The sequence below is a fragment of the Ruditapes philippinarum genome, unplaced genomic scaffold (assembly GCF_026571515.1).
Source record: "Ruditapes philippinarum isolate M1 unplaced genomic scaffold, ASM2657151v2 ctg1247_1_1_1_1, whole genome shotgun sequence".
In the NCBI taxonomy this organism is placed as follows: domain Eukaryota; kingdom Metazoa; phylum Mollusca; class Bivalvia; order Venerida; family Veneridae; genus Ruditapes; species Ruditapes philippinarum.
The window spans coordinates 73,217-99,977 of record NW_026854859.1 but is presented as its reverse complement, the minus strand read 5'-3'; the positions used below and the strand labels follow the sequence as shown (position 1 = coordinate 99,977).

Sequence of the window (26,761 nt, the reverse complement as noted above, 5' to 3'; positions counted from 1 at the left end):
AAAAGAATTTTGTTATATTATATATTTTATATTTTATGTATTTTTAGTATTTCGGGTAATCCTTTACTTTTTATATCACGTGTAATTTCTATTTTCAGATTAAAGATTGAAAAATGTTAAAACATCGCGTTCAAACGGCAGCAAACCCACAACATGACATGGCGAACTATGCTGGTACACAGAATGACGTAACCCCATCTTCAACAGTGTGCTCTGGTTCCCAGTCTGTCATGCCAGCTGATGCCGTTAATTATTCTGGTGCTCAGCAAAATATTCAATCTGGTACCCACAATAACGATGGTTCCCGGCCTGATATTGTCAACAATATTAATGTACAGACTGGTCATTATACTGGATATAATGTTCCACCACCAGTAGCAGACAATGCTCAATATAATCAGACACAAATAGTGAATGAACAAGGTTACCATGGATATCAAGATCAGCAATATATTCCTCAGCCCACGCCTTCAAATTTAGTTAAAAGTGGTAGTTATAATTCTATATCTGGTGATCAACCGCCAAATATGAATTCACAAGAGTTTCTACAACCGCCACAAGACGCCAAAGAAGGCATTCGAATCATTACAAAAAAGTATGACTCCTTAAACAAGCTAACAGTGTCCCCGCAAAAATCTCCACTTGGGTCGCCTTCTAGTGACGGAGGAACGTTTTCATTTGCGGACATGATAATGTCGCAAAAGTATCGGGAAGGTGTGACTGAACAGGATCTATTACAAGTGGATACGTTTTATAGAAGTCATAAGTCAGAAGTGTTTGTATGTGGTTGTTTAGTCAACATGTATTTCGGATCAAGTAAAGCCGCTCTAGATAACGAACAATGGACATTCTCTACTACGGGCATTCCCCTATTATTACTTGATTCAGGGGAGCACCACAGAGAAAGAAAATTATATATAATATTGGCAGAAAAGGGGACTGGTTTCACAATGTGGCGGGATGTGATAGATAACCAGACTGGTTACCGGACGCCAAATGCTAACTTTCATACAATGCATACATCAAAAGACCATTCACAACTAGCTGGATTTAGTTTCGACGATGCTAAAGCTGCATCCGAATTTTATGGTCATATACACAAACTTACTGCTGACCCAGAGGACGATCTGCTGAAAATCGGCAAAACTAAAAAGAAAAAGTCTATTAAAGACAAGAAAAAGAAATTCAAATTACCTAAAAAGGCAGAAATTTCACAACCATGTTGTTTTGTGCACGTGACTAAACTAGATCGACCAATGACAGAAGACAATGAATCAAGTTCATCTGCGAAAGGCGCAAATTCGAATGAAATTTCGGCGCCATATAATTTTCAGCACGTGACAGGCCCACCCGGAAGCGGAAATGATTTATCAAATTTAATGGGAAGTAAATTAACATTGACTAGCACTAGCAGCGTAGATTCCGGTTTGTCAGAGGACAGGGGTTCATCAAAGACAGGAAATTGATATAAATAGGCACTGATAGTGAAAATACCTCTCTAGTCATATATCATTCAAACAGAAATAAACTTCCGGTTAAGGACTACTATTAAGACACCTAACTTCTTTTAAAGTCGTATTTATTTTATCTTTTGTGAAATGGCTGCTTGGTTAGGTTTTGTAACGTTACTAAGTTACATAGGAAGCCATTTATAATATTACAAGATATTGACAGTTTTTTCATTTCGTTTCTTGATGAAACAAATATTCTCATAGAGTAGATATTATTACATTTTGTTAAAGTTTATTTTGATTTTGTACGAAATTTGGAAATACAATGTATCTTCTCATAATTAACCCATAACGCTGACACTAACATAAGCTGTTTCTGTTTTTCATACATTTTATCTTTGGCACTGTGGATTTGTTTAGACAACAAATAATACTACGTTTAATCGGAAGAAGAGTTGACGAATTAATTATTCTACACTGTAGTACCATAACGCATTTAAAATGACAGTCAAATGTAATATTGATATCATTTAAAGCTCACCACGTTAAACTTCTTTGCTTCAGTTTTTTTGTTAGTTTTCCATTGTAAATAAGTGAAGTTTATAAGTTTATAAATATTCAGAAAAGCTTAGAATACGGACAGAAATAAAATTGTGTCATATTTGAGAAGGCTGCTTTAATATATGTAGAAATTGATCATACATGGAAAGTTTATTTAAATAGTTACTACAGTAGCATGGAATATCATAGTTCTAATTTATGCATCAGCTCAATCGTGCAATAATCATCTGCTGTAACTTTTACACTCTATAAATATATATTTATAAACATTGTGCCTTTAATATCATATGCTTTTTGTCATTATTTTGTAAAGTTTGTGCTGATTTGTTTGTTTGTTTGTTTGGGTTTTACGCCACACCGACACAGTATAGGTCATTTGGCGACGTTCCAGCTTTACTGGTGGAGGAAGACCTCAGGTGCCCTTCTGTGCATTATTTCAGGCAACTGATATAAAGTCTTAGTACAGGCCTCAACAGACGGAAGGATTTTGAAGTATAACACCAATAAAACTTAGATGTACAAACAAATCTAAATGTGTGAAGGCTACTACCTTTGTATTTCTTGAATTCGTAAACCTTAAGTCTAGATGTAAGGGATAGGATATGTTCTATTTTGAAAATCTTGTCGTACAGATTTCTACAGACCTCCCACAATGACAAGTAACAGATAACAAAATTATCTCCTGATAATGGGTGTAATGAATGACATTCCAGAGGTAAACATAGTAGAAAGATGTTGAAAAACTCTTCAGGAGACCCAAAGTTGTGGTATGTTCGAATCCCAAATTGTTCCGAAAATGATTATGTCATGGTATTGAACTGTTTTCTAATCAGGGGAGGTAGTTTGTAGGTGGCCGGATAGCTCAGTTAGTAGAACCACAGTACGGTATTCCGAGGGTCCCAGGTTTGAATCTCGGTCAGGCTGCACATTAAAAATATTAAAATTTAACAATTTTTGTTTAAAAAAAATGGAGGTGTTTCAATCATTACTCATGGAGAGAAAAATATTTAGTGAGTAAAGTATGTAAGGGATCAATTGGGAAGGAACTTTTTTTAGATGATTCCTACAATGCAGAATTACCGTCTAAATGCAAGTGTTGTATTGCTTTGAAAATTGTACATCTTATCTGTAATTAGTGTTGTTCAACTAAATCCTACCGTCTGTTGAGGAGGTAGAAGACAAGTGGGAGAACTCGGACAAATGTGAAATTGCATAGTGCTCCACACACAAGCGAGGGGCATGTTATTTTTAGAGTTTCAAACTCGCTCTGTCAATGGAGCAAGCTCCTTTCAAAGGATCAGTAGCAAAATGGCTACAAATATAATACAATGTACACTCTTAATGAAATAGAGTATACTCTTAATATACAGCTGATATATGGCGAATAATGCACGAGTGTGGTTAGCGTCGCTATTTTAATTGTTAAATGCTTTATGCTCAAAAGTCCACGAGAATGTGAATTTAACTCGACAACACTGAGTGTGATATCAAAGACTCCACAAAAAAAGCTCATGTTATTCACCTTTTATTCCATACCAACATGCTTAAAAAAACTCTGAACACCGACATGAATTATTTTGATGATGATTAATCATATTAATATATAACGTAAATATTCGATACGCAATAACCTTATAGTTTACAAAGTGAGAAATACGAAAACTGGATTTTTAGCTATGCTACACTAGGCTTCATTACGTTACGTTACGTTACGTTATTACATTAAGATAAATTATGACCAAACAAGGCTGGTTACTGAAAATTAAAGTATTGTCATCAGAAAACTTAAAGGTAAATAATAGAACGTCATATCACGTCCAATCTACTTAAGTTGTTTAATGGTGTATTGTTACCTTCAATCCTCTACATTTGATGATGTCTAATCCATAAAATGTCTGAACAATCCTGTAAAGATATTAAATGGAGACATTTTGATTGAATTTACAACCTCCTCTCCACAATTTTATTTTATCTAACAATCAAGTAAACTAATTAAACCGTCTGACGACGTCAATTAATCAATTGCTCTATAATTGTATTTGTATGCATGTATTGAGAGAATTCTGTAGCATTTGAAAGCATCAGATTCATTCAAAAATCATTTATGTACATGTACTTTTTCTGAAAACAGTTTTTCAGTATTCTTACCCCCCTGACTTTGTGTGAAAGAATTGTCCTACTTTAGTTTGAAATTGTTTATAGTTAATTGAGTAGATATGAATATCAAAATACTGAAGATTGTCAGCCAACGTGAGAATATTACTAGTAAATTTATACTAAAATTAATCATATATGATATATTAGTTTTATCCCAAACAGCCGGCTTTGGCCCGTTAAATATTTGCGGGCTGTCCAACACCTAAGAGAGAAACAGCTTTTCCACATTCCTTCAATTTTGTATGCAAAGTTAAACTCTGAATCATATAACAACTATATACTAGGATAGCTCGACGAATCTTCTTTTGAGGCGGACTTATTTTTATAATAAAAAAGATGATACAGTATCTAATCAATGAGTGTGAATTATGTTGATCGCAATATTCACCGGATCCGTAACTTAATGCTTGAAAAGGCGAATGGACTCTTATTTAGTCTGGAATACATATATCAGTCTTATTTTCATTTCGGTAAGAAAGTAAGAGCTATTTTGCAGTAAAACTACATCATTAATGAATAAATGACGTAATATTCCAAAAGTATATGGCATTACACTGACAATAAAATTGTTTACAAACAAGAATTTATTTTGTTCAACTATAAAGGAATGGTCTGTTGATGTGAAGTGTCTGTTGTACAACAACTGTCTACATCATGACAATATATATTACACCAGATCAGCAAAATTAGATAACATCACGCAATGCACATTCCATATGGAGTCTGTATATAGAACGAGAACAAGTCACCAACAAAGAACATACTGCACATGGTCCATTCATTCATATCTTGACGAAATTAATTTCATTTTTTAATTAATCACTTAAAGTGCTCTCCATTGTTGTCACTGTTTATTTAGATGAATTAATAATAAACTAGTTCGTATATGTTGCTGGACAACAGAACGGTGTTCTATTAGTATTTTTAGCAGTGTAAAATGCGTGAACAAACTTGAGTTGTACTTTACATTGAAAATTGTCGCTTATATAACCGGAAAGAAAATTAAGACATAATTTGACAAATACAATCTCAAATAATAGCTCGATAATGACAGTCACACTTGAGGCAAATACTCCATTGACTATCCAGTACATTTTCAGAAACGAGCACGTTCAAATTGAAAACCAACGGGCTCCCTAAATTGGATTAATATAAGAAAAGGATATCCATTTCTGCAGGAATTATACAAGATGTCCCAGCACTAACAAGAAGACGTCAATCGCATAACCAATCTTAAAGGGGAATAATTAAGAAATGATTCGAAAGCAGAATTGTTTTGATTACGTTTCCTTTTTTCATAAAGATCCATCTAAAGCTAAAAAGGAAAACAGGTGAAATTGTAGACTCGGTTTGATTGAGTCTGCTTATGCGGTGCAACCAATATCCCGCCCCTAGCATCGGAAGTATTCAATCTACAACTTAATAAGGTATTACAACCGGACCTGGAAAATACAACAACATTAAGATGAAGCATGTGGCGACTTTTTACGATCATACACAATAAAATTCGAGAACTTTAATATTCAACGTCAATTAATCAATTGTTCTGTTATAATTGTATGCATGTATTGAGGAAATTATGTAGCATTTGAAAGCATCAGATTCATTCACAAAATCATTTATGTACATGCACTATTTCTGAAAACTGTTAAAAATCTGTTCATTAAATTTTGGATGCAAAGTTTAAAGTGAAACGGTCTCTAATGAAAGGTCTGATATATATGTATTAGTGTCAGGCATAACAACAAATCATGAAATATTGTATATTGATGCTGTTGGTAAGTGTGAGATGCATGGTCCGTTATTACACATATACATATAGCAGATAATAAAATTTTCTAGAACATAATATCTTTTTCCTTCATATATATGCTAATACTTTATCACTTTGAACTTCATCATCATTTCTTTAAAGAAATATTTCATACGAATATCCAAATAGTACATTTCTATTGCTTTTATATTTGAAATAAATCATTTATGAATAACTGACGTAATATTATAAAGGTATATTGCATTACACCACTGACAATAAAATTGTTTACAAACAAGAATTTATTTTGTTTAACTATAAAAGAATGGTCTGTTTATGTGAAGGATCTGTTGTACAACAACTGTCTACGTCATGACAATATATATTAGACCAGATCAGCAAAATTAGATAACATCACGCAATGCACATATCACATATGGAGTCTGAATATAGAACCAGAACAACTCACCATCAAACATCATATCTTTTATTTATTTATATCTTGACGAAATTAATTTCATTTTTTAAATTTAATACACTAAAATATTGTTATCACTGTTTATTTTGATGAAATAATAATAAACTAGTTCGTGTAACAATATGTTGCTGGACAATGGAACGATGTTCTATTAACATAGAATTTTTCCAGCAATGTAAATTACATGAACAAACTGCAGTTGTAATTTACAATGTATAACCGAAAAGAAAATTAAGACATAAATTGACAAATACTAGCTCAAATACTAGTTCGATAAAGAAATATACACTTGAGGCAAATACTCCATTGACTTCCCACTACATCTTAAGAAACAAACACGTTCAAATGGAATTTTAAAAGAAAGAGCTTCATTTATTAGATTAATATAAAAAAGGATATCCATTTCTGAAGGTATTACATGTACTGAAATGTTAATGATAAATACAAAACCTCCTTATGTATAGTAACTATGTTTAAATGTGTAGAATGCAAGATGACCCAGAACTAAAAGGAAGACTTCAAACACATAAAATTTCTTAAAGGGGAATAATTAAGAAATGATTCGAAAACAGAAATGTTATGATTACCTTTCCTTTTGGAAAATACGGATCATTGTGGGAAAGATCACTAGAGATCGAGCTAAAAAAAATAATACAGGTGAAAAATTGGAAGCCCTAGTTGCGCGGAATAATGCAAGGTGCGCTAACATCGAGAGTATTCAATCTTCATCTAAGTACATTTGTATTAGAACCGGATATATATATTAACAACATTAAAATGAAGTACGGTGCAACATTTTACCACCAGACATTTTGACAAATAGGAGGAACAATGCGTTATATCATATATTTATAGTTCAAGATAATACTTTGACCATACATGTAATCGGTCGGTTCCCCACGGTTCCCCAGTGACGTCAGATTTCATAAAAACATTTAAGCAAATAATAAATGTATCTATAGGCTATTGAAAGAAACAGCTGAAAGGAAAACTATGTTTATTAACAAAACCAGTTTTTAGTGCAAGCAAATGGAGATGATATTATTTGTCTTGCATACAGTTTTCGTAATGCAAACAAAGGCTATACACGTCATTTCCTCCTGCATGTGCCTATTAACAACAAGATTCATACGCATGAGAGAAATTTTGATTAAATATAAGTAAATCAGATAAAAAAAAATAAGACTTCTAAAACATGTTCAAAGTAGTCAATTCTTTGGTGGTGCATGAACATATTTGTGTGCGTTTCATGGCAAATACTAATGTATTCGTAATATTTATCTGAAATGCTTTGTCGGGCAAGAATATAAACACTGATGAATATAGTATCATAGCGCGACATAGTCACCGTGGGGGACGGGGTTAGAATGTAGTACTTATCGGGTAGATCTTTTGAGTGACTCCACTCGGACCTTATTGTGGCGTAGTGATCTAAGAAACTACAAAACTCTGTGCTTAAAAGACAGCAACATTTCTCAGCATCCTCTTGGCAGAACATTCAGCCCCACTATGGAAACTTTACCGAACCTTCTACTGGCATGTAAAATAGATTATATGTGATATCCTGTAACATGTGCCATGTATAATTATGCTACAATATTTGAAAACGGAATCGATGTCACCTTCGGGAAGACGATTTAGTAAATATATCTTGATAACTATAAAACATACACACTATCAGTTATTTTGCACATCGGTATTGTTTTTACAATGCGTCAATTATGATACAAATTATAACACTTTATTTATAGTTATTATAAAAGATCATTCAAATGTCAAAATCTACTTGCTTTTGCACCAACATAAACAACATACTCATGTATAGACATGTTTAAAAGCTCTTATTGTAAGCAGATAAGAAATTTTAGAGAATGAAATGATTAACACTACTAATTATTTAAATAAAATGATGAAATGAAATATGATACGATACGTTAATGTAGAATAAACTTGGAAAACAATGCATGAAATTTTCACTTATAAATTCGTAAATAAGAAAGATTCCGAAATGTTAAAAAAATGCCGTTTCAGCATTTTTATAATTGAGCATAGTGAAATACTCACATGTAGGTGTTTTGTTTAAAATATGTTTGCCGGCTGGCCAGGGCGAGTCCGTATTATGTCATGATTTCACAGAATATAACAAAAGAAAATAACATTAAACTGCGAGTCTATCCAAATTTTGACCAGGGTTTGTATCTTTTAAGTACTACTGAGTTGCAGACAAACTATTATGGGCCAATAGAAAAATCTTACACTTTACATAGTAGCTAACATGTTATTAATCCTTTTGCGAATTCTCTCTTTTCTGAGTAGTGGTCAGACTATTGTAGACTTAATCTTAAACAAATCTTAAAACGGATGATTTATCCTAAAGATGTGTGTTCAATAAACGCTGCTGACGGCAAACAGACAATCAGAAATTTCCAAAACATAAGTATTAAGCGATTAAATAGCTTTAGTCGTTATTTTCCTATTCTCTTTTTATCTATTTAAATCTGTATTAACGTCTTACCATTACGTAAATCCTAAACTTGAAATAATACTAAAACTATGCTCATCCTTGAGTAAAATATTTTTATCACAGAAATTTATTGATATCTATGGAAATCTTATTGAATATGTCTTATTTGAATAAAAGAAGCTGTAAACTATGTATTGGAAGCTGTGCTCGAGGAAAGTTGGTCTTTTCTTAAAACAATTGCCAGTTGTTTTATTATCCAGTGACGCAGGAATGTACAAATAACGCAGGAATTGTGCAAAAGTAACGCAGAATTGTGCAATTTAGTGGCTAAAACGAGCACCGCGATAAGTAAATGGACCAATATTTTTTATTGTACACCAAATTGGAAGAAATGAGTTAGCGCATACGGTTGCTGAGACATTATACTTTTTAAACCTCATCAAAATATTTCCATGAAAATGTTTATTTTTCAAGATCATTCGTGAAAATGACGACCTGACTAGCGTATTGATGGCGATTTTTAGTTTCGTTGATATCTTTAAATACAATAACGTACATATTACTTTATGATTTTTTATATTCGGTGTACCTGAGACATTTTCCAATCTACTCGTGTCATATTACACTTAATTTAGCAGATAAAACGTAATTGAGACCATTTTTACGAGGTAACGCCGAATTCGTGAATGAAGCACTGAAGCAACGGCGGTTATCTCATTAAAAGTAGCTAAATCCTATTTTACCAGCTTCCTTCTATTGTTATACGACACTTGTAGTTTGACAAATGTCTTAGGTATACAGAATATGAAAAAATAAAGTTTTAAATGTGTTAAATGTACATATTTATTTGACGAAACACAAAAGTCACCTTCAAAACGGTAATCATGTTGTCTTTTACACGAATGATCTAAAAAAAGTAAACATATTCCAGATAAAAAATGTATTGCTGGTTAAAGTATAATGTCGTAACAGCCGTATGCGCTAATTAATTTCTAAAAATTTAAATAAAACATTTTGGTTCGTTTACTTACTGTGTTTTTCGTTTTGTCAATAGCGTTGCACAGTTTCGGCGTACCTTTTACGTTAATTGCACATTCCAGCGTCACTGGATATACACGATGATTAATGACACTATATATTCATATTGCAGCCACCTATAGTGTGTAGAATTTTAAACATAACATAAATACTTTGTGTGAAATGAAAAATGTTTATTTTATATTTAAAAAGAGACTGTATAGCAATTATTAATATTTTGTTATATCAAAGTTGAGTATAGTATATCTTTAAGGATAAATCACGCCGCTCAGAGCAAAACTTACAATAAATTAACAGACAGTCTGAAAGATAATAGAGTCTACGTTTATGGCAACAATCCAAATATCTGCATGCATCCAATTGCATTGTTTTTATATTTTATATTTTGTCGCTAATGAGACAAATTTCAATTGGTCTGTGTTCAAGAAGGACGTTTTTGGATTAAGAAATTCTGTATGTTTAAGTGTTGTTTGTTTTTGTGTGTGTTGTTTTTATTTATTTATTTATTTATTTTTATTTATTTATTTATTTATTAACAGACACACATGATTAGAACTACCGACTTTCCGCCAACTAGTCAAAAGAGCAGGTACAAACTCCGTGATGGGATTCAAACCAACAACGGTGAGGTGCAATAGGTTAGAAGTCAGCGAACTCAACCTGCTTGAATATTCAACAAACATTTTAAATTCTCATTTGCTCTTAACCAGTTCATAACGTATATTCAAATATTCTATATATAAGTATTTTCGAATTGACGACAGGACAATACAATCACATTCATGCAGTGTAAGTTTCAGTTTCAAATTAACATATACAATGTACATGAAATGCATTTAATTAAATACAAAAGTTTCATAATTTATGTAATCCTGTATTGTAAAAAGAAGGTAAATTAATGTGCGCTTGTTTGGTTTGTCCCCCCCCCTTTTTTGGTGTTGTATGAGTGTAGTGTGCTTATTCCTGATATGTTTGTACATTTGTACATGTACCTGATATGTTGTTGGTTGTGATAACAAGTTAAAACAATAAAACAATACAATACTTATAATAGATTTTCTACATTTTTCCTTTCTAGCTATTCTAATATCTCAACAAAAGAACGATGACACAACAAGCAAATACGAATATACCAATCATCGACTTCAAACCAATAAGCGTCCTTTATGACACAAGTGCCATAGACAAAGATACTTTGGCTGAGAAAGGAATGGAGATGAAAAAAGCTTTACAAAGTTACGGATTTTTTTATGCATTACAACAAAACTCGTCGACAATTTACTAGCATCGGCTAAATGCTTTTTCGAGAAAGATGAGCAATGTAAAATGCGCCATTTCCGTGGAGCGAAAGGCGAGCTTGGTTGGATTGGAATCCGAAAAGTCAGACCCTAATTTTCCAGGCGATCTAAAAGAGAGCTTTAATTATCACCCTGCAGACGATAGAAATATATTCATGCAATCAGATTTTAATCAGAATTGTAAAAGCATGTATTCATTGTGCAGCAACCTGTCCTATAATGTGACAGACGCTCTCTCCATCTCACTTGGTTTGGCACTGAGAAGTTTAAGAGAAGCATATCAACAACTCGGTCTTAAAAACAATCAAACATTTCTCAGAAGTTTAATGTATCCTCCAATTCCTCCCAAGCATGACGTGAAACCTGGTCAGGTACGACTCGGAGAGCACACAGATTACGGGATGGTCACCTTTCTTTTTCAAGATGATGCCGGGGGCCTGGAAATGAACACGCCAAACTTAGGTACATAAATAAAACATTCTAGTGGTATACATCTTTTCTACGTGTCATACCTCCTTTCTTTATTACTATGAAATTTTACTGGATTGTTATCCATCGCTGGTTTGTTTTTTGCAGAGAATGACCTGTGCATGTTCAAAGAGGGTACCGTTTGAGCAGATTTCGCAAAGAGGGTACCGATATGGATATGCACCGTGAAATAGCATCCGATAAACGTAAACGTTTCTTGGTCCATATAGTGTGCTATTAGTCTCCCGTTGTTTTACAATACTTTACAATAACTTCAAATTTAAAAAAGTTTGTATTTTCATTTAAAGAAAAACGTGACGGTTATCATTCAACTAATTTATTAACTTAAAAAATTAATATATAAGTTTTTGTTACAGATATTGAATGTATGTATACATGCATGCATGCGTACGTGCGCGCGCGCGCGCGCGCGCGTGTGTGTGTGTTGATAAATTATGCGACATTGACGACTTGACGGGCACCTCCTTTATTTTTCTTTATGTCAAAACAAAATTCACATTTTTGCTTCTATTAAGACCGTTTGCAACAATGAAAACCGAAAGAGGAAGTATAAACTGACCTATAACACACGTACTAAAATAATTATTAATATCAGTATTCGTCTGTTAGTGTCCTTAAAAGGACTAGGATAAATACATGGTAAGAATAATTAAAGCAAAATGCGTATTTTTGTTGTTTTTGTTATTGTTGTTTTAACTTTGATGTAGTACTTCTTTAAATTTGATGTGATTAAATATGGACGATGTATTTTTGACAAAAACAAAACCGAAAGTTAACTTTCATTCATTTTTGGTCAACAGTAGTACATGTAATTAAGTACATGCCAGTAGTAATAAATATTTAGAGTATTATCATCCTTAATGCAATACCTCTGCATTGGAAGGCTACATGTATTGTCAACTGTATTGAAACTGAGAGTCATGGGTATTTTCTTTCTTTCTTTTAACATTTTTGTGTTTCGTTCAGATCCAATTTGGAAAGAAAAAGAAAGGTTTCATTTTAATTATATATTTATTATAGTTATAAGTCTGGCTAAATAATGTCAGATTCATTTACAAAGTCTAATAATATTAAAACTACTTGGTAAAGGGATTTAAAAATTGACAAGATCAGTCAGTATACTTCCAAAAAATTATTTATACACATTTTGAAAAAGCCCTTCACTTAGATACATTTTAGGGATTTTTGTGTTTATCTCTCTGAGCAGGAAATGGTCAAAGAGGTGTTTAAAATGGGAGATGTAAGGAAACATTTTTAAACATATTTTAAACTTGTTTGAAAAGAATGTATCAATTTGCTGCAGTCATTTGTTGGCTGCTTGTTATCATTTGTTTCTTAATAATTATCAATAGGAAATTTAAAGGTTTTTAAATACTAGTATCCAGTGGTGTACATAACTCGTAAACCGTAAGGTAAATTTTGTCAAAAGTTTGCATACAGGTGTCCTTTAAGGCATATAACTAATCTATGTTGTCAATTTTTCAGTTTCTTATAGTATCCATTAGGGTGGTAATACCTTAATATAGCTGCCTGAAGACGTATTAATTTTTTCTTCTGTTTTAACAATATATTCCCGAGAGAGAGAGATAAACTAATAACAGGAATATGTCTTTACATAAATTAATATTATCAACAAGATTTAAAGATCATAAAATTAAGATTATAAAATATCGATATTCAATTTGTATAGTTTGTAATATTATACCTAACAAGTTTAAGTTATAACATTGATTTTTCAGCGCGTCGATCGTTTTACATTATTGCTATGTATTTTAAAAATTCGGAGGAGTTAATAACATTATCTTTATCACATTCCGTTTGTATATATTTTAATTTACATCGACACTGTATGTATATGCCATATGACTATATTCCAGTTTATCTGATTAGAGCAATGACCTCCATAATAACTAATTATAAAATCATTCGGCTATGAAGGACAAATAATTATTACCAAAAATTGTAAAATTTACTCAAAAACATTTAGCCTTTTTTGCTTATATGGTCCTAATAGAGACAACCCAGACTTTTATTGTCAAATTCAACAAAAACTTAATAACATAGATCATTATTGTATACTTGGAGGTGATTATAATTTAGTTTTGAATCCATTAATAGATTATTTTAATTACAAATCAATAAATAATCCTAAAGCTAGGGAATTAGTTTTACAGATGATTTTGGAAAATGACTTGATTGACTGTTGGAGAGAACAAAACCTTGAACTTAACAGATATACATGGTTCAAAAATAACCCTGTCAAAAAAGCCCGTCTTGATTTCTTTTTGATTTCAAGTTATTTATATACAAGTGTTAAAAGCACAGATATCCTTCCTGGTTATAGAACTGATCATTCACTTGTTGTTTTAGATCTTGTTAAATTTAAAAAAGGAAATTCTTACTGGAAATTTAATAACTCTCTTCTTAAACATCATCAATATGTTTCTGAAATAAATAATCTTATTAAATGTGTAAGAAGTCAGTATACTTCAGAGTTTCAAACATCTGATTTAAATCCAGATATTATAAGCGATACAGATATTATTTTGAATATAAGTGATCAATTATTTTTCGAAACATTACTGATGGAAATACGGGGCAAAACCATAGCATATTCTTCAAAAAAATCTAAAGACCAAAGGGAACAGTTAGAAAAAATTGAAAAAGACATTTTAATGCTCCAAAATTCAAATTCAAGTGATTTAACCTTGCTAGAAGAAAAAAAGAAAGAACTTTTTGAAATAAGACAAAAGAAATTAGAAGGAGCACTAATAAGATCAAGAGCAAAATGGATTCTAGAAGGTGAAAAACCAACTCAATATTTTTGTAACTTAGAAAATAGAAATTTTACTTCAAAACTAATGAATTCGATATACTCTAAGTCTGGTGAATTGTTACAAAATCAAGATGAAATTTTGAGAGAAACTGAAAATCATTACAAAAACTTATATGCTTATAAAGAGACTGAAGATATAGATCTTGAAAATATCATTCATCCTAATTTCAAAATAAAATTATCAGAAAATGAAAAATTATCTCTGGAAGGAAATTTAAAATCTAATGAATTATTATTGAGTTTAAAGAAAATGTCAAATTATTCAGCACCAGGCAATTCTGGGTTTACTGCCGCCTTTTATAAAGTATTTTGGTCAAAACTTGGTCAATTTTTAACCCGTTCAATAAATGCAGCTTTTACAAAGGGTGAATTATCAATCTCCCAAAAACAAGGTGTGATCACCTGTATTCCAAAAGGTAATAAAGATAAACAAATATTAAAAAATTGGAGACCTATATCACTTTTAAATGTTTCATATAAAATGGCTTCTGCTGCAATTGCTAACAGAATAAAACCTATTTTAAGTTCTTTAATAAGTGAAGATCAAACGGGATTTATTCCAGGTCGGTTCCTTGGTGAAAATGTTAGATTAATTTATGATCTAATGAATTTTACTGAACAAAATGGGCGTCCAGCAATGTTTTTACTTATTGATTTTGCCACTGCTTTTGATTCTATTTCATGGCAATTTATGTCAAAGGTTTTAGAGTTTTTTAATTTTGGTGAAGACATTAAGTCTTGGATAAAAAATTTCTACAATAACATTCAGTCTTGTGTCACTGTAAATGGCCATTTGTCTGACTGGTTCTTCATTCATAGAGGCTGTAGACAAGGTGATCCCCTATCACCGTATTTATTTATTCTCTGCGCAGAAATTCTGTCAATGCTAATCAAACAAAATAAAGACATTAAAGGTGTTAAGATAAATAATAAGGAATTTCTAATATCACAGTATGCAGATGATACTACATTAATTTTGGATGGTTCAGAAAAATCTTTAAATACCTCTATAAATGTTTTAAAATTTTATGCTAAAATATCTGGTCTGCATGTAAATATTGAAAAAACAAATGCAGTTTGGATCGGATCTAGGAAAAATAATAACATGGAACTATGTCCACAACTAAATTAAAATGGGAAAAACAATCTTTTAAACTCTTAGGGGTAATATTTACACTGAATCTGGATGAAATTATTAAAGTTAACTATAATTCAAAAAGATTTGGTCAAAAAGAATTCTTACACCATTGGGGAAAAATACAGTAATTAAAACTTTAGCACTTCCAAAATTAAACCATTTAATAATGGGTCTTCCTAGCCCTACAGAAAATTTGATTAAAGAGATACAAAACTTATTTTATAATTTTTTATGGAACAATAATCCTGATAAAATAAAAAGAAGTGTAATAACTCAAAATTATGAAGATGGGGGTATAAGAATGGTAGATCTTATATCCTTCTTACCAGCCTTTAAACTTACATGGCTAAGGAGACTTTATAATAGTAAAGGTAAATACTTATCTTTAGTTGAAGCAATATGTCCTTTTATTAAATCATATGATAAATTTGGTTCTGATTTTGTAAAATATAAAATAAAGGACATCAAAAATATTTTCTGGAAAGATGTTTGGTCTGGCTATGTTTCCTATATGGAATCTTTAAATATAAAGTCATGGAATGAATTTTTATCTCTACCTGTTTGGTACAATCATAAGTTTAAGATAAGTGGAAAATCCTTCATTGATAAATCTTACCTTAACAGTGGAATAATATTTATAAATAACTTTATGAATGAAAATGGCAGTTTTTATACTCTACAGGAATTTCAAAACAAATATTTCTTTACCACAAACTTTTTACAATATAATAATATCATACACTCTTTTAGATTCCTTAAGAATTTCCCATAATTCAATAAAAGAAGTAAATCCATTACAACCTTTATTTATTAAGATGATGAATACATCAGTAAAGGGTTGCAGAATATTTTATGATACACTTGTATATAAATCCACTAATATTGTTTCTAAATCAAAATGGTTAAGGGATCTTAACACCAATCATCTAGACTGGAAAAATATATACAAGTTACCTTTTAAAATTTTAAATGAAACTAAATTACAATGGTTTCAATATAGGATAAATCACAGAATATTAGGCACCAATCAACTTTTGCTTAAAATGGGTTTACGACAAGATGACTTGTGTACTTTTTGTCACACTGCGAGTGAAACTATACCACACCTGTTTTTTGACTGTAATTTTGTGAATATATTTTGGCAAAATTTAAAGACATGGCTGAATCAATCTTCCCCTTCGGTAAATGTTAATTGGTCTAAACTTGATATCATTCTTGGTAATAAAACAAATAAATCAGTGATAAACCAGTTAATCATACTTGCTAAATACTATATATATCAGAGTAAGATGAAAAAGACAGTACCTGATTTTTCAACTTTTAAAAAGCATTTCTTTTCCTATTTTAAAGCAGAACAATTGGTCGCTGTCCAAACTTTTAATCTAAATAAGTTTAATATAATTTGGGCCCCACTAGCATCACTTACACCGACACAGGACAGGTAGTATATTTGTTTACTTTATATATGCGTTTAATTAATGTATAACTTAATGCTGTGATTTTTGTAAAAATCATGGTTTGCTTGACTTTTGGTTTGCTCCATCTTTTAGATGTTTTTTTTTTGTTCAACAAGCTAGATAAAAAAAACATCCACCTGACACTCTTGAACCTTTATTTTTCTTAATTTTTTTTCTTCAAGCTTTAAACATTCATATGATTATGTTAGAACTATGCATTTAACATCTTATATTGATAGAACTATGCAAGGAGAGTATCTGTTTGCTTGAGTTCATGTAGATAATTCTAAGATTTAAATTGACCCCTTAATGCATATGTTTTTTCATTTTTTAGATAACTCTTTTGTATAAAAAAAAATTCAATCTGGAATTACAGGCAAATCATTATAACAAGGTATATATACTATAATAATTTTAACAAAGACATTAGTCATTATTCATGATTGTTCAGAAGGCATATTATTGTTGTTGTTTTTTTTCCTTTCCAGTAAAAGGATGACTTAGACTGTAACAATTTCAGAGAATAGTTTGTTTACAAGAAAATCAATGTCCATTTTTGATTTTACGAGCTCAAAAAAAAAACATTACTATACTCATTTATCGTAAAATAAAGAATAGGTCAAATATTAACTGTAAATTATAAAGAAGTATCTGAAAATGTCTAATGTTTGTTCATATGCATTTAGAAAATACTATAATTATGTAATGTCCTTGTGAACTTATATGAATTTATATACTATTGTATGTCTTTGTGAATTTCAAGATATGTTATAATGTTTGTATGTGAAATCAGAAAATAAAGCTACAAATTAAAAAAAAAAATAATTATTACCATCTACTTTATAATATCAAAAGTATTTGCATTTCTAAAAATGATTGAAATCGCCGTTAGGCAATGAATATAGAAATAATATTTCATTTCTTGCCATATATGTGGTCAATATTTGAGGCGTCCTGGGTCGAGTGGTTACGTTCATTAGGCCTCTCATCGCTGTAGGTTCGAGCCGCGCCATTGAATTTGGATTCTTCATGTCAGAAAGCTATCCAGCTGGCTTACGAAACGTCTACCGTTTCTGACTGAGAGAATGTAAACAGGGGCACCTGTGGTTTTTCTCCACCAGTAAAACTGTTCAATCGCCATATGACCTATACTGCATGTGTTGGTGCGACGTTAAACCCAACCAATCATTGTTAACATATAAAGCCCACAAAAATACTTGATTTATTCTATCATTCGCTGCTAAATCAGTGCATTATTCAATAACTGTAATTGGCTCTTTAAAGGCACATAATGTCTCAGAAATCCATGTGTTTTAATTCTTTAGAAATGTCGAACATGTTTTTGGTAATGTTTAAATAATGGATAAAACGCATGATTGTATTTTATTACATGTTCTACTGAAAAAGGTAGCGCTGAACATAAGGTGATTAGTCGTAAAGGTAGCGAAATTTAAACAAAGTACGTAGTATTTTGTACGTACATTTGGAAAATATCATTATCAATGTACGAACTCAGTACCAGTCTGTACGCTCTTGCAGATTAAAAACAGAAAATTGCAATTATTTTTGCTAAATGTTATTTATGATTAGAGAATATAATTATCCTAAATAAGAGTACATCCTATTTTCTTTCCATAACCTGCACTTTATGGTCGCTAAGAAAATGCATACTTTACTTACCTCTCCTTTTTCCTCGCGCGCCATAGCTAATATAAATGTCAATAATTTATTATATAATAGTTCGTTTCAAAGAAAACTTCGCCAAGAAATCGACGGAGTTTAAAGACCCATTATGCCTGTGTTAGCAATTGGTATACCTATAGTGAATTAATATTTGAATGTTGCAAGCTCAGTTCGAAAGAGTCCGTTCATGGACGGAATTGAAAAGTGCAAGTTACCATGAACGTCCACTTACACCGGCATAAGCATAATTCAACATTTAACATGAAATGGTTTGAACTTGGAAACATCCACAGATGTATAAATTCTTTTTAAAATCTATTTTAGGCAGCATCACTCACACTTCTGGTTGCAGCGATTGATTTTGGAACTACGTATTCCAGTTGGGGATTTTCATTTCGACATGAATTTAAAAGCGTCCCAACCAGGGTATTTACGAAGAACTGGAATGGTAGACAATATTCTTATAAAGGTAAGTTCTTTAAAAGTGTTTTTGATCTCCCTTTGGTTGTTTATAAATGAATGTTAAGTTGAGCAATAGACCAGTTTTCTTTCCAATCAAACAGTTGAAGTACATAAATCTGTTAGGAGTTTTCGTAATACTAGTATACAATTACGTATTAATATCGGAATGACTTTAACTGCAAATGATGTTTCCTCGGAAAAAACTTCAAAACCATTGGCTGCAAGAAAAAGTAAACTTGATGAAATGAATACATGTAGTGGGCTTACATCACCTAGTGTGATCATCCTATATATAAAATGCCTCCTGAAGGCTTTGATGACACGCATATTGATATTAATCGTCAAGATGACTCTTTGAAAAGGTTGTCTTTGTGTAACAAAATAAAATTACATGTATACAATTTAAAACAATGCTTGTTTTTAGGACCAACAACCATTTTGATAGAGCCAGATGGGCGAACATTGCATAGTTTTGGCTATGACGCGGAAAAGAAGTATATTGACCTTATTCAAGACGAAGAACAGGAGCATTGGTACTATTTTGAAAGGTTTAAAATGAAGTTGTATGAACAACAGGTAAGTATAATTAAGTAAGCATTAAGTCTGTGTTTTGCTTAATATACAGAAGCTTTTGACCAGTTTATTTTCAATGTTCACGTACAGTTTTCATAGTGAAAATTTATACAGGTGGAATACATCTTTTGCTTTATGATGAATCCAATGTTAGAATGATGGCCGAAAGAACAAACTGCTTTTACAACAATGATTTAATTTATAAAGTGTTATCATTATGATATATTGATTTTGGAATACTTGAGAGGACTAAGCTAGAGAAGCTAGAGAATGATCGAGGCTAGCAAAAGTTTTGAATGCCATTAATGCGATATGTCAGCAACGTTAAATCAGGTTCGGGTACGTATATGCAATACGGCAGGACACAGACACACTATAGCATTTGATATAGCTGGCATATACATGTGATTCATCAAACTTGCATGTCGTCCAATATAGAATAATTTGCAGAGTCATTACAATAGAACATATTTACATAACTTTATTTACTTTAATCATCAAAAATTATAACCTATCATCTTAAAATAGTTGCATGGTATGTTGTGCCTCCGTGGTCGAGGGGTTAGAGTCGATGACTTCTAATCCAGTTACCTCTCTGGCGTGGGTTCGATCCCCGGGAGATGCTTTGGTTGTTTAGCGCGGAGGAAGGTAGTCTTGTACTGGTGTAACTCCCCAGGAACGATGGTTAGGAAACTACCCGCCTATATGACTGAAATACTGTTGGGAAAAGGCGTAAAATGAAACAAACAAACAAACAAACAAACTATAATTCTAATTAAAATACATTTATTGATATTTCATCTGTTACAGCGCCTAGGAAGAGACATGATGATTTACGATATAACAGGAAAGAAAAGTCTTCCGGCAAAAACCGTCATATCTTTGTCAATACAGTACATGAAAGATGACCTCATGTCCGTGTTGCAACAACGCACTTTTGGTTGTGGAATCAAAGCAGACGAAATACATTGGGTTCTTACAGTACCGGCGATATGGAATGATGCTGCTAAGCAGTTTATGAGAGAAGCTGCCCATGAGGTACTTAAAACGATTAAAGCTTTTCTATGATTTCAACCGATGCGAATTTCTTAACTATTTTGAGGCCGACTTTAAATTTGAGGCCGTCTCAAAAAAAAAAAATAAAAGCATCCATTAATCATCGATCTTGCTATTTATGTGGAATAGTGAAATATCTGTATTTAAATGTTTGCAGATTTATACAAAGCTCACAAATGCTGACAATTATTTAGATTCAAATTATTCATAATATACCTTTTGTAACAATGAAGGCCTTGGCTGGAGTCGACAAACATGACATTTAATTGAAGTTAGTCACGTTATCATTCAGGATGTATTCCAGCAATATTTTTCATAGATGTATTTGCATATCTTTACAAGGTTGGAATACCAGCAGACAAACTAAGTATTGCTCTTGAACCTGAAGCAGCAAGTTTATATTGCCGCCATTTACCCATTGAAATGATCAGCAGTGATAGAACTACACTTAATACCTTTTTACCCGGAAAACGCTACATTGTTTTGGACGCTGGAGGAAAGTGCTTGTTTTACATTATTTCATTTTTAAGTACGAATAAATAATCGAATTAGCATTACTGAAAGTTGCATCCTCCAGATGAGACAAAATATTTCAAGAAATCTAACCTCTTTACTGATATTTTAAGAAATTATCGCATGGTTTGGAACTTTTCCTTTGTTCTTACTAACCCATTATACTCAGTACACTTCAATGAGCATTTCAAAGCTGTAATGATATATAACAGTACAGTTTTTTCATTGATTCATATAGGAAAAAAAATGAATGTTATATCTGGGTCGAGTTTTTTTCGCACCTTGTATATATCAATGCAGTTTTTTTTTTATAGAGGCTCCAATGGGGCAGTGGTCACGACAATTCCTAGTAGCAAAAAAAAAATAAAATCAAAAAAATGAAATCAATAAAATAAAATAAATATATAAATACAATGAAAAATATAAACGAAGATAATTAATGAAATGAAATTTACTCTCGTTTAATCAAAAGGTACATCCGCTGAATGAATTATTTCCACTGAAAAAAGCCCTTTAATCTTGAATCAATCTTGGTAACAGTATACAATCCGCCTCTAATATTGGATGTCTTTTGTATTTATTTTTGGCGGCAGCGAAAACAACTTGAAAAAACTGCCTTACCATAAATAACTGTAATGTAGCGAACGATTTATTTATTTATTTGTTTCTATTACAATAAAAAGAAAACATTATGTCATTGCGATAAAACAGTTATAGTATATGAAAGTCGTTAGTTACGGGGGTATAACACTGGCTGGGGCGACATCTCGGGATGTTTCTGCAAAAAAAATTGTCTCGGCCTTACGGCCTCGCCAATTTTTAGCAGAAACATTCCTTGATGTCGCCCCAGCCAGTGTTATATCCTCGTATGTACTATAACTATTACGTAAATATATTCACAATTCAAGAAATAATTTACGTTTTATAACTATGCAATTAACGACTGATTTTGAGTTATTTATCACCGTATTTCTACTACGTGACTAAGGCAGTAAGTGCATTTTTTACAAATTCGAACCTATTTTTGGTAATAATCGTATATATTGTATTTTACTTCATACATTTGTTTGAAAAAATGTACGCTGAAAACTAATTATGTGTATGTATACTTTATAATATAACTATGCATCTTACTTTTCTGATCTTTGTATTGTACCGCCAAAATGTTACTTGGCGATGAACATGTATATGTTTTTGCAAATAAATTATTTGACTTGATTAGACTATTTTAAGTGTCGTTCGCCGGAAAAAGCATGTGTGTATTTCTTTTTAACTTTGTGATCATGATTTCTGTCAATCGTACGGCTTCAACACTAGTGTGTCTAAATCATCCAAAAGACCATAAGTAATGCATGTGTTGGATTGTCCCTGCGAAAATTAATACAGCCCATTTATTGATATATATACAGGAGGCACAGTTGATATCACTGTACATGAAGTACTCCATGGAGGAAAACTTAAGGAACTTTACAAGGCCAGTGGTGGACATTGGGGTGGTACAAGAGTTGATGAAGCCTTTTTGGACTTCTTAGTAGACCTAGTTGGTATGTTGTGTATCTGATGTGTAAATGTCATTAATAATAAAAATAATTGAAATATTGAAAGATACTTAATATTTCTATCATTTCGGTGGATTTTTGTAAATAAATCTATCTAAGAAGAAACTCTGTTACATGATGCCTTCTATAATTCTTAGAAAGAATATCATCAGTAAAATTGCACTAGTTATTTCTTATTCCCTTACTTGAGATTTATACGTTGTTTTGTGGTGACATTCCTAGTAAAAACTCGATGTTATTGGAAAGATTCTAAGAATTTAACAAAAGCAGAAATTACTCTCCTGCCTTGTGTCTATTATTTAATTACTAAAGAACCTGATAATAATGCTAAATAGATGGAATAATATTGCGCGGATAGCCCAGTTTCTTATATGTACTCCCGAAATCAGGACTGTTAACTTTAAAATGCTAATGACTATACTGAATATTAACATATTCGTTCCAATAATCAATTATGTCTTGAATTTTTTATTATCGGGTGGTAGTGGAGGGGAAAAATGTAATGTCTTTGAGGCAAAATTACATTTTCATATAAAAACATTTTTTAATAGGTTCTGGTGTGATGTTAAAATTCAAGGAAAGATATACAGAGGACTACTTGGAGCTTTTAAGAGAATTTGAAGGCAAGAAAAGAAGTATATTGTCGAGTAGTGACGAGAAAGTACGTCTTAAAATTCCGTACACGTTTATACAACTCATCGAAGAACTAAAGCGTAAATCACTGCAAAAAGTGATTGATGATTCAATATATTCTAAACAGGTAATTACAAAAATAATGAAATGCATGTTGAGCTAATTCACGCTTGCTAGCAGCTGCTCCATATATTTGTTTTTAAAAGAATAGAGTATAAAAGCATGTCAGACAGTTTAATATTCAAATATGTTGATGGTCAATTTTACAACCTGTTACTTATTATTCGGGTTAAGTCAATGGCATTTCATCGTCAGGTACCCAAAGCCAAACCATTAATATCACATGTAAATGATATTTTTTTGATATTGTATTATTCACGTAAAAGAGATTAATTAGTATTCTGAATTGGATTATTGAATAAGAACACAAGTATACATATATTTTAGTGGGAAATCTAGTAAAATTGGAGTAATTGGAGATTTGTAAAAGGTTATTTGATTGTTTTGTTTTAATTTAAAAGAATTTTTGATAAGTAAAGCTTGAGTCAAGAACTGAATATTTGAATACCACTGTGTATATAACTTTTCAATGGTACATCAAAACAAGTAAAGCTTCAACCAGCACAGTCATTGATGAATATTTGTTTCTTTCGTAGCTAAAATTGAAAACAGATAAACTTGGAATGGAAGCAAGTCTTGCAAAAAGCTTTTTTGACATATCGATAATTAAAACTGTCGAGCATGTTAAAAAGTTGTTAAAGGAACCTGTAACCGACGGAGTAGATGCAATCATCATGGTAGGTGGATTTTCCGAGTCTAACATGCTACACGAAGCAGTAAAAAGTAATTTTCCTGAACTAGGCGTTATTGTCCCGAACGACGCTGGACTTGCGGTATTGAAAGGGGCAGTAATTTTTGGCCACAGTCCTTCCACGATCTCAGAGAGAGTCAGCAAATACACTTACGGTGTTGCAGTTGTGGATGAGTTTGATCCTGATATTCATCCTATAGAGAAGGAAATAATAATCGAAGGTAGAACTTACTGTTCAGATGTATTTTCTGTACATGTTCGTGCTGGTCAAACATTAATTGTTGGTGAGTATCAATCTAAAGAAATATATAAAGCGTGTCACATAACGTTCAAAATGGGCTAATTAGAATCTTTGCCACACTGAAATCTGATCCGAAATATGTAGACGAACCAGGGTCCGAACAAATTGGAAAACTCTATATTTCTATGTCAGGAAGCGGCATTGGGCGAACAGTTCAAGTAAAGATGATATTCGGTGGCACTGAAATAGTTGTCGAATGCACAGAAATAGCTACTGGTAAAATAAGAAATACGATTGTTGATTTTCTTCTATAATGTTTTAAACAGAAATGAAATGTGTTGATGAATATATGCATGCACAATACGTTTGCATTAAATAGTTGAATCATGTTTATTTTAAATGTTTGTGAAGTAATAACAAAATAAATGAATGGGAATATGGCTTGAGAACGATGAAGTTATTTCTCAATGTTTTAGAGTAGCTTGTAAAAATTCTTCTCACACCAACGGGTGTTTTAGCTAGCTGTGGAACGTGTCCTAAGTGACTTGTCGATATGAATAAAACATTGAACCAGTTTCTAAGTTTGGATTGAATAAGTGTCACTGTAACCAAAAGGTACAACACAGTTACATGACAATTAGCTTCGACGTAATTTTATCATTATTAATAAGCATACGTTTCAGTCGTATAATTTGTGTACATGAATTGTATATAGGCATTCAATAAATATCAACGACTACCCTAGTACATTTTATTTGTGGAAAGAATAAACCAATTACAAATGTAATTCATTAACAGACTTTACGTATAAACTTGCTTGTGATTATTTGTACTTTTTATATAGTTAATATCTCTTTGGTTATTGTCCCCTGCCTTTTCGAAGAAATAAGGGGGATATAGAAATAGGCTCCGTCCGTCTGTTCATCCGTCTGTCCGTCCGTCTTTCCGTCCGTCTGTCCATTCGTCCGGACGTCCGTCTGTCCGTCACACTTTCGTGTCCGGTCCATAACTTTGTAATTTATTAAAGGAATTTGAAATAACGGCTATATCCTGGATTAGACCCCGGGGTCTAAACCAGGAGTATATATAAGGCTCATTCCGTTTTCTTTAGTGTATTATATGCAAGTTTTAAAGAGTATATATAAGGATCATTCCGTTTTCTTTAGTGTATTATATGCAAGTTTTACTCCTGAAAAATACATAGGGGTCTAAACCAGGAGATTATATCCTGGATTAGACCCCGGGGTCTAAACCAGGAGTATATATAAGGCTCATTCCGTTTTCTTTAGTGTATTATATGCAAGTTTTACTCCTGAAAAATACATAGGGGTCTAAACCAGGAGATTGCCGAAATAACTTGGCACAAATGTTTGTTATAATAAGACGATGTGTCATGCGCAACAATCAGACCCCTACCTACAAGGTCAAAGTCGCACTTGCTCATTCAAGGTCAACATTGTCTATTTGAGGGTATATGTCGTGTCCGGTCCATAACTTTCTTATCTTTTAAGGGATTTTGTAAATTCTTGCCACAATTGCTCACAATATTGAGAAGATGTGTCATGCACAACAACCGGTCACCTACCTCCAAGGTCAAGGTCACACTTGGAGGTCAAAGATAAACATAGTCTGTTATAGGGTATATTTCGTGTCCGGTCCATAACTTTGTCATTCATCAAAGGAATTTGAAATAACTTGGCACAAATGTTTGTTATAAGAAAACGATTGGTCATGCGCAACAACCACACCCCTACCTCCAAGGTCAAGGTCGCACTTGCTCATTCAAGGTCAACATTGTCTATTTGAGGGTATATGTCGTGTCCGGTCTATAACTTTCTTATCTTTGAATGGATTTTGTAAATACTTGCCACAATTTTTCACAATAATGAGATGATGTGTCATGCGTAACAATCGGTCACCTACTTCCAAGGTCAAGGTCACACTTGAAGGTCAACGATTAATATAGTCTGTTATAGGGTATATTTTGTGTTCGGTCTATAACTTTTTCATATATCAAAGGATTTTGAAAATACTTGACAGAAATAGTCACTATAATAAGACAATGTGTCATGCGCAACACCTACATCCCTACCTCCAAGGTCAAGGTCAC

At 32.1% G+C, this 26,761-nt stretch overlaps 3 protein-coding genes across 11 annotated transcripts in view; all 3 read left to right on the top strand.

Moving 5' to 3' along the window:
• The window catches only part of LOC132741324 (uncharacterized), a 99,780-nt gene extending 97,482 nt beyond the window's left edge, over positions 1-2,298 (top strand). For all 9 annotated transcript variants that reach the window (XM_060729458.1, XM_060729466.1, XM_060729457.1 and 6 more), the window contains one exon: positions 99-2,298. In XM_060729458.1, coding sequence (XP_060585441.1) covers positions 114-1,466 — 1,353 coding nt within the window. In that variant the 5' untranslated portion in view covers positions 99-113 and the 3' untranslated portion in view covers positions 1,467-2,298. The remainder of the gene's footprint in view (positions 1-98) is intronic.
• Positions 2,299-10,971: 8,673 nt separating this feature from the next.
• On the top strand, positions 10,972-11,670 carry LOC132741327 (uncharacterized). Its single transcript, XM_060729471.1, has one exon. The coding sequence runs from the start codon at positions 11,215-11,217 to the stop codon at positions 11,668-11,670; it is 456 nt and encodes a 151-aa protein (XP_060585454.1). The 5' UTR covers positions 10,972-11,214.
• Positions 11,671-12,182: 512 nt separating this feature from the next.
• On the top strand, positions 12,183-25,381 carry LOC132741323 (heat shock 70 kDa protein 12B-like). Its single transcript, XM_060729456.1, has 8 exons — positions 12,183-12,328; positions 19,128-19,272; positions 19,690-19,841; positions 20,649-20,876; positions 21,237-21,392; positions 22,819-22,951; positions 23,518-23,726; positions 24,256-25,381. Exons 1-8 carry the CDS (start codon positions 12,326-12,328, stop codon positions 24,751-24,753), a joined length of 1,524 nt encoding a protein of 507 aa, XP_060585439.1. The 5' UTR covers positions 12,183-12,325; the 3' UTR covers positions 24,754-25,381.
• The last annotated feature ends 1,380 nt before the right edge of the window (positions 25,382-26,761 follow it).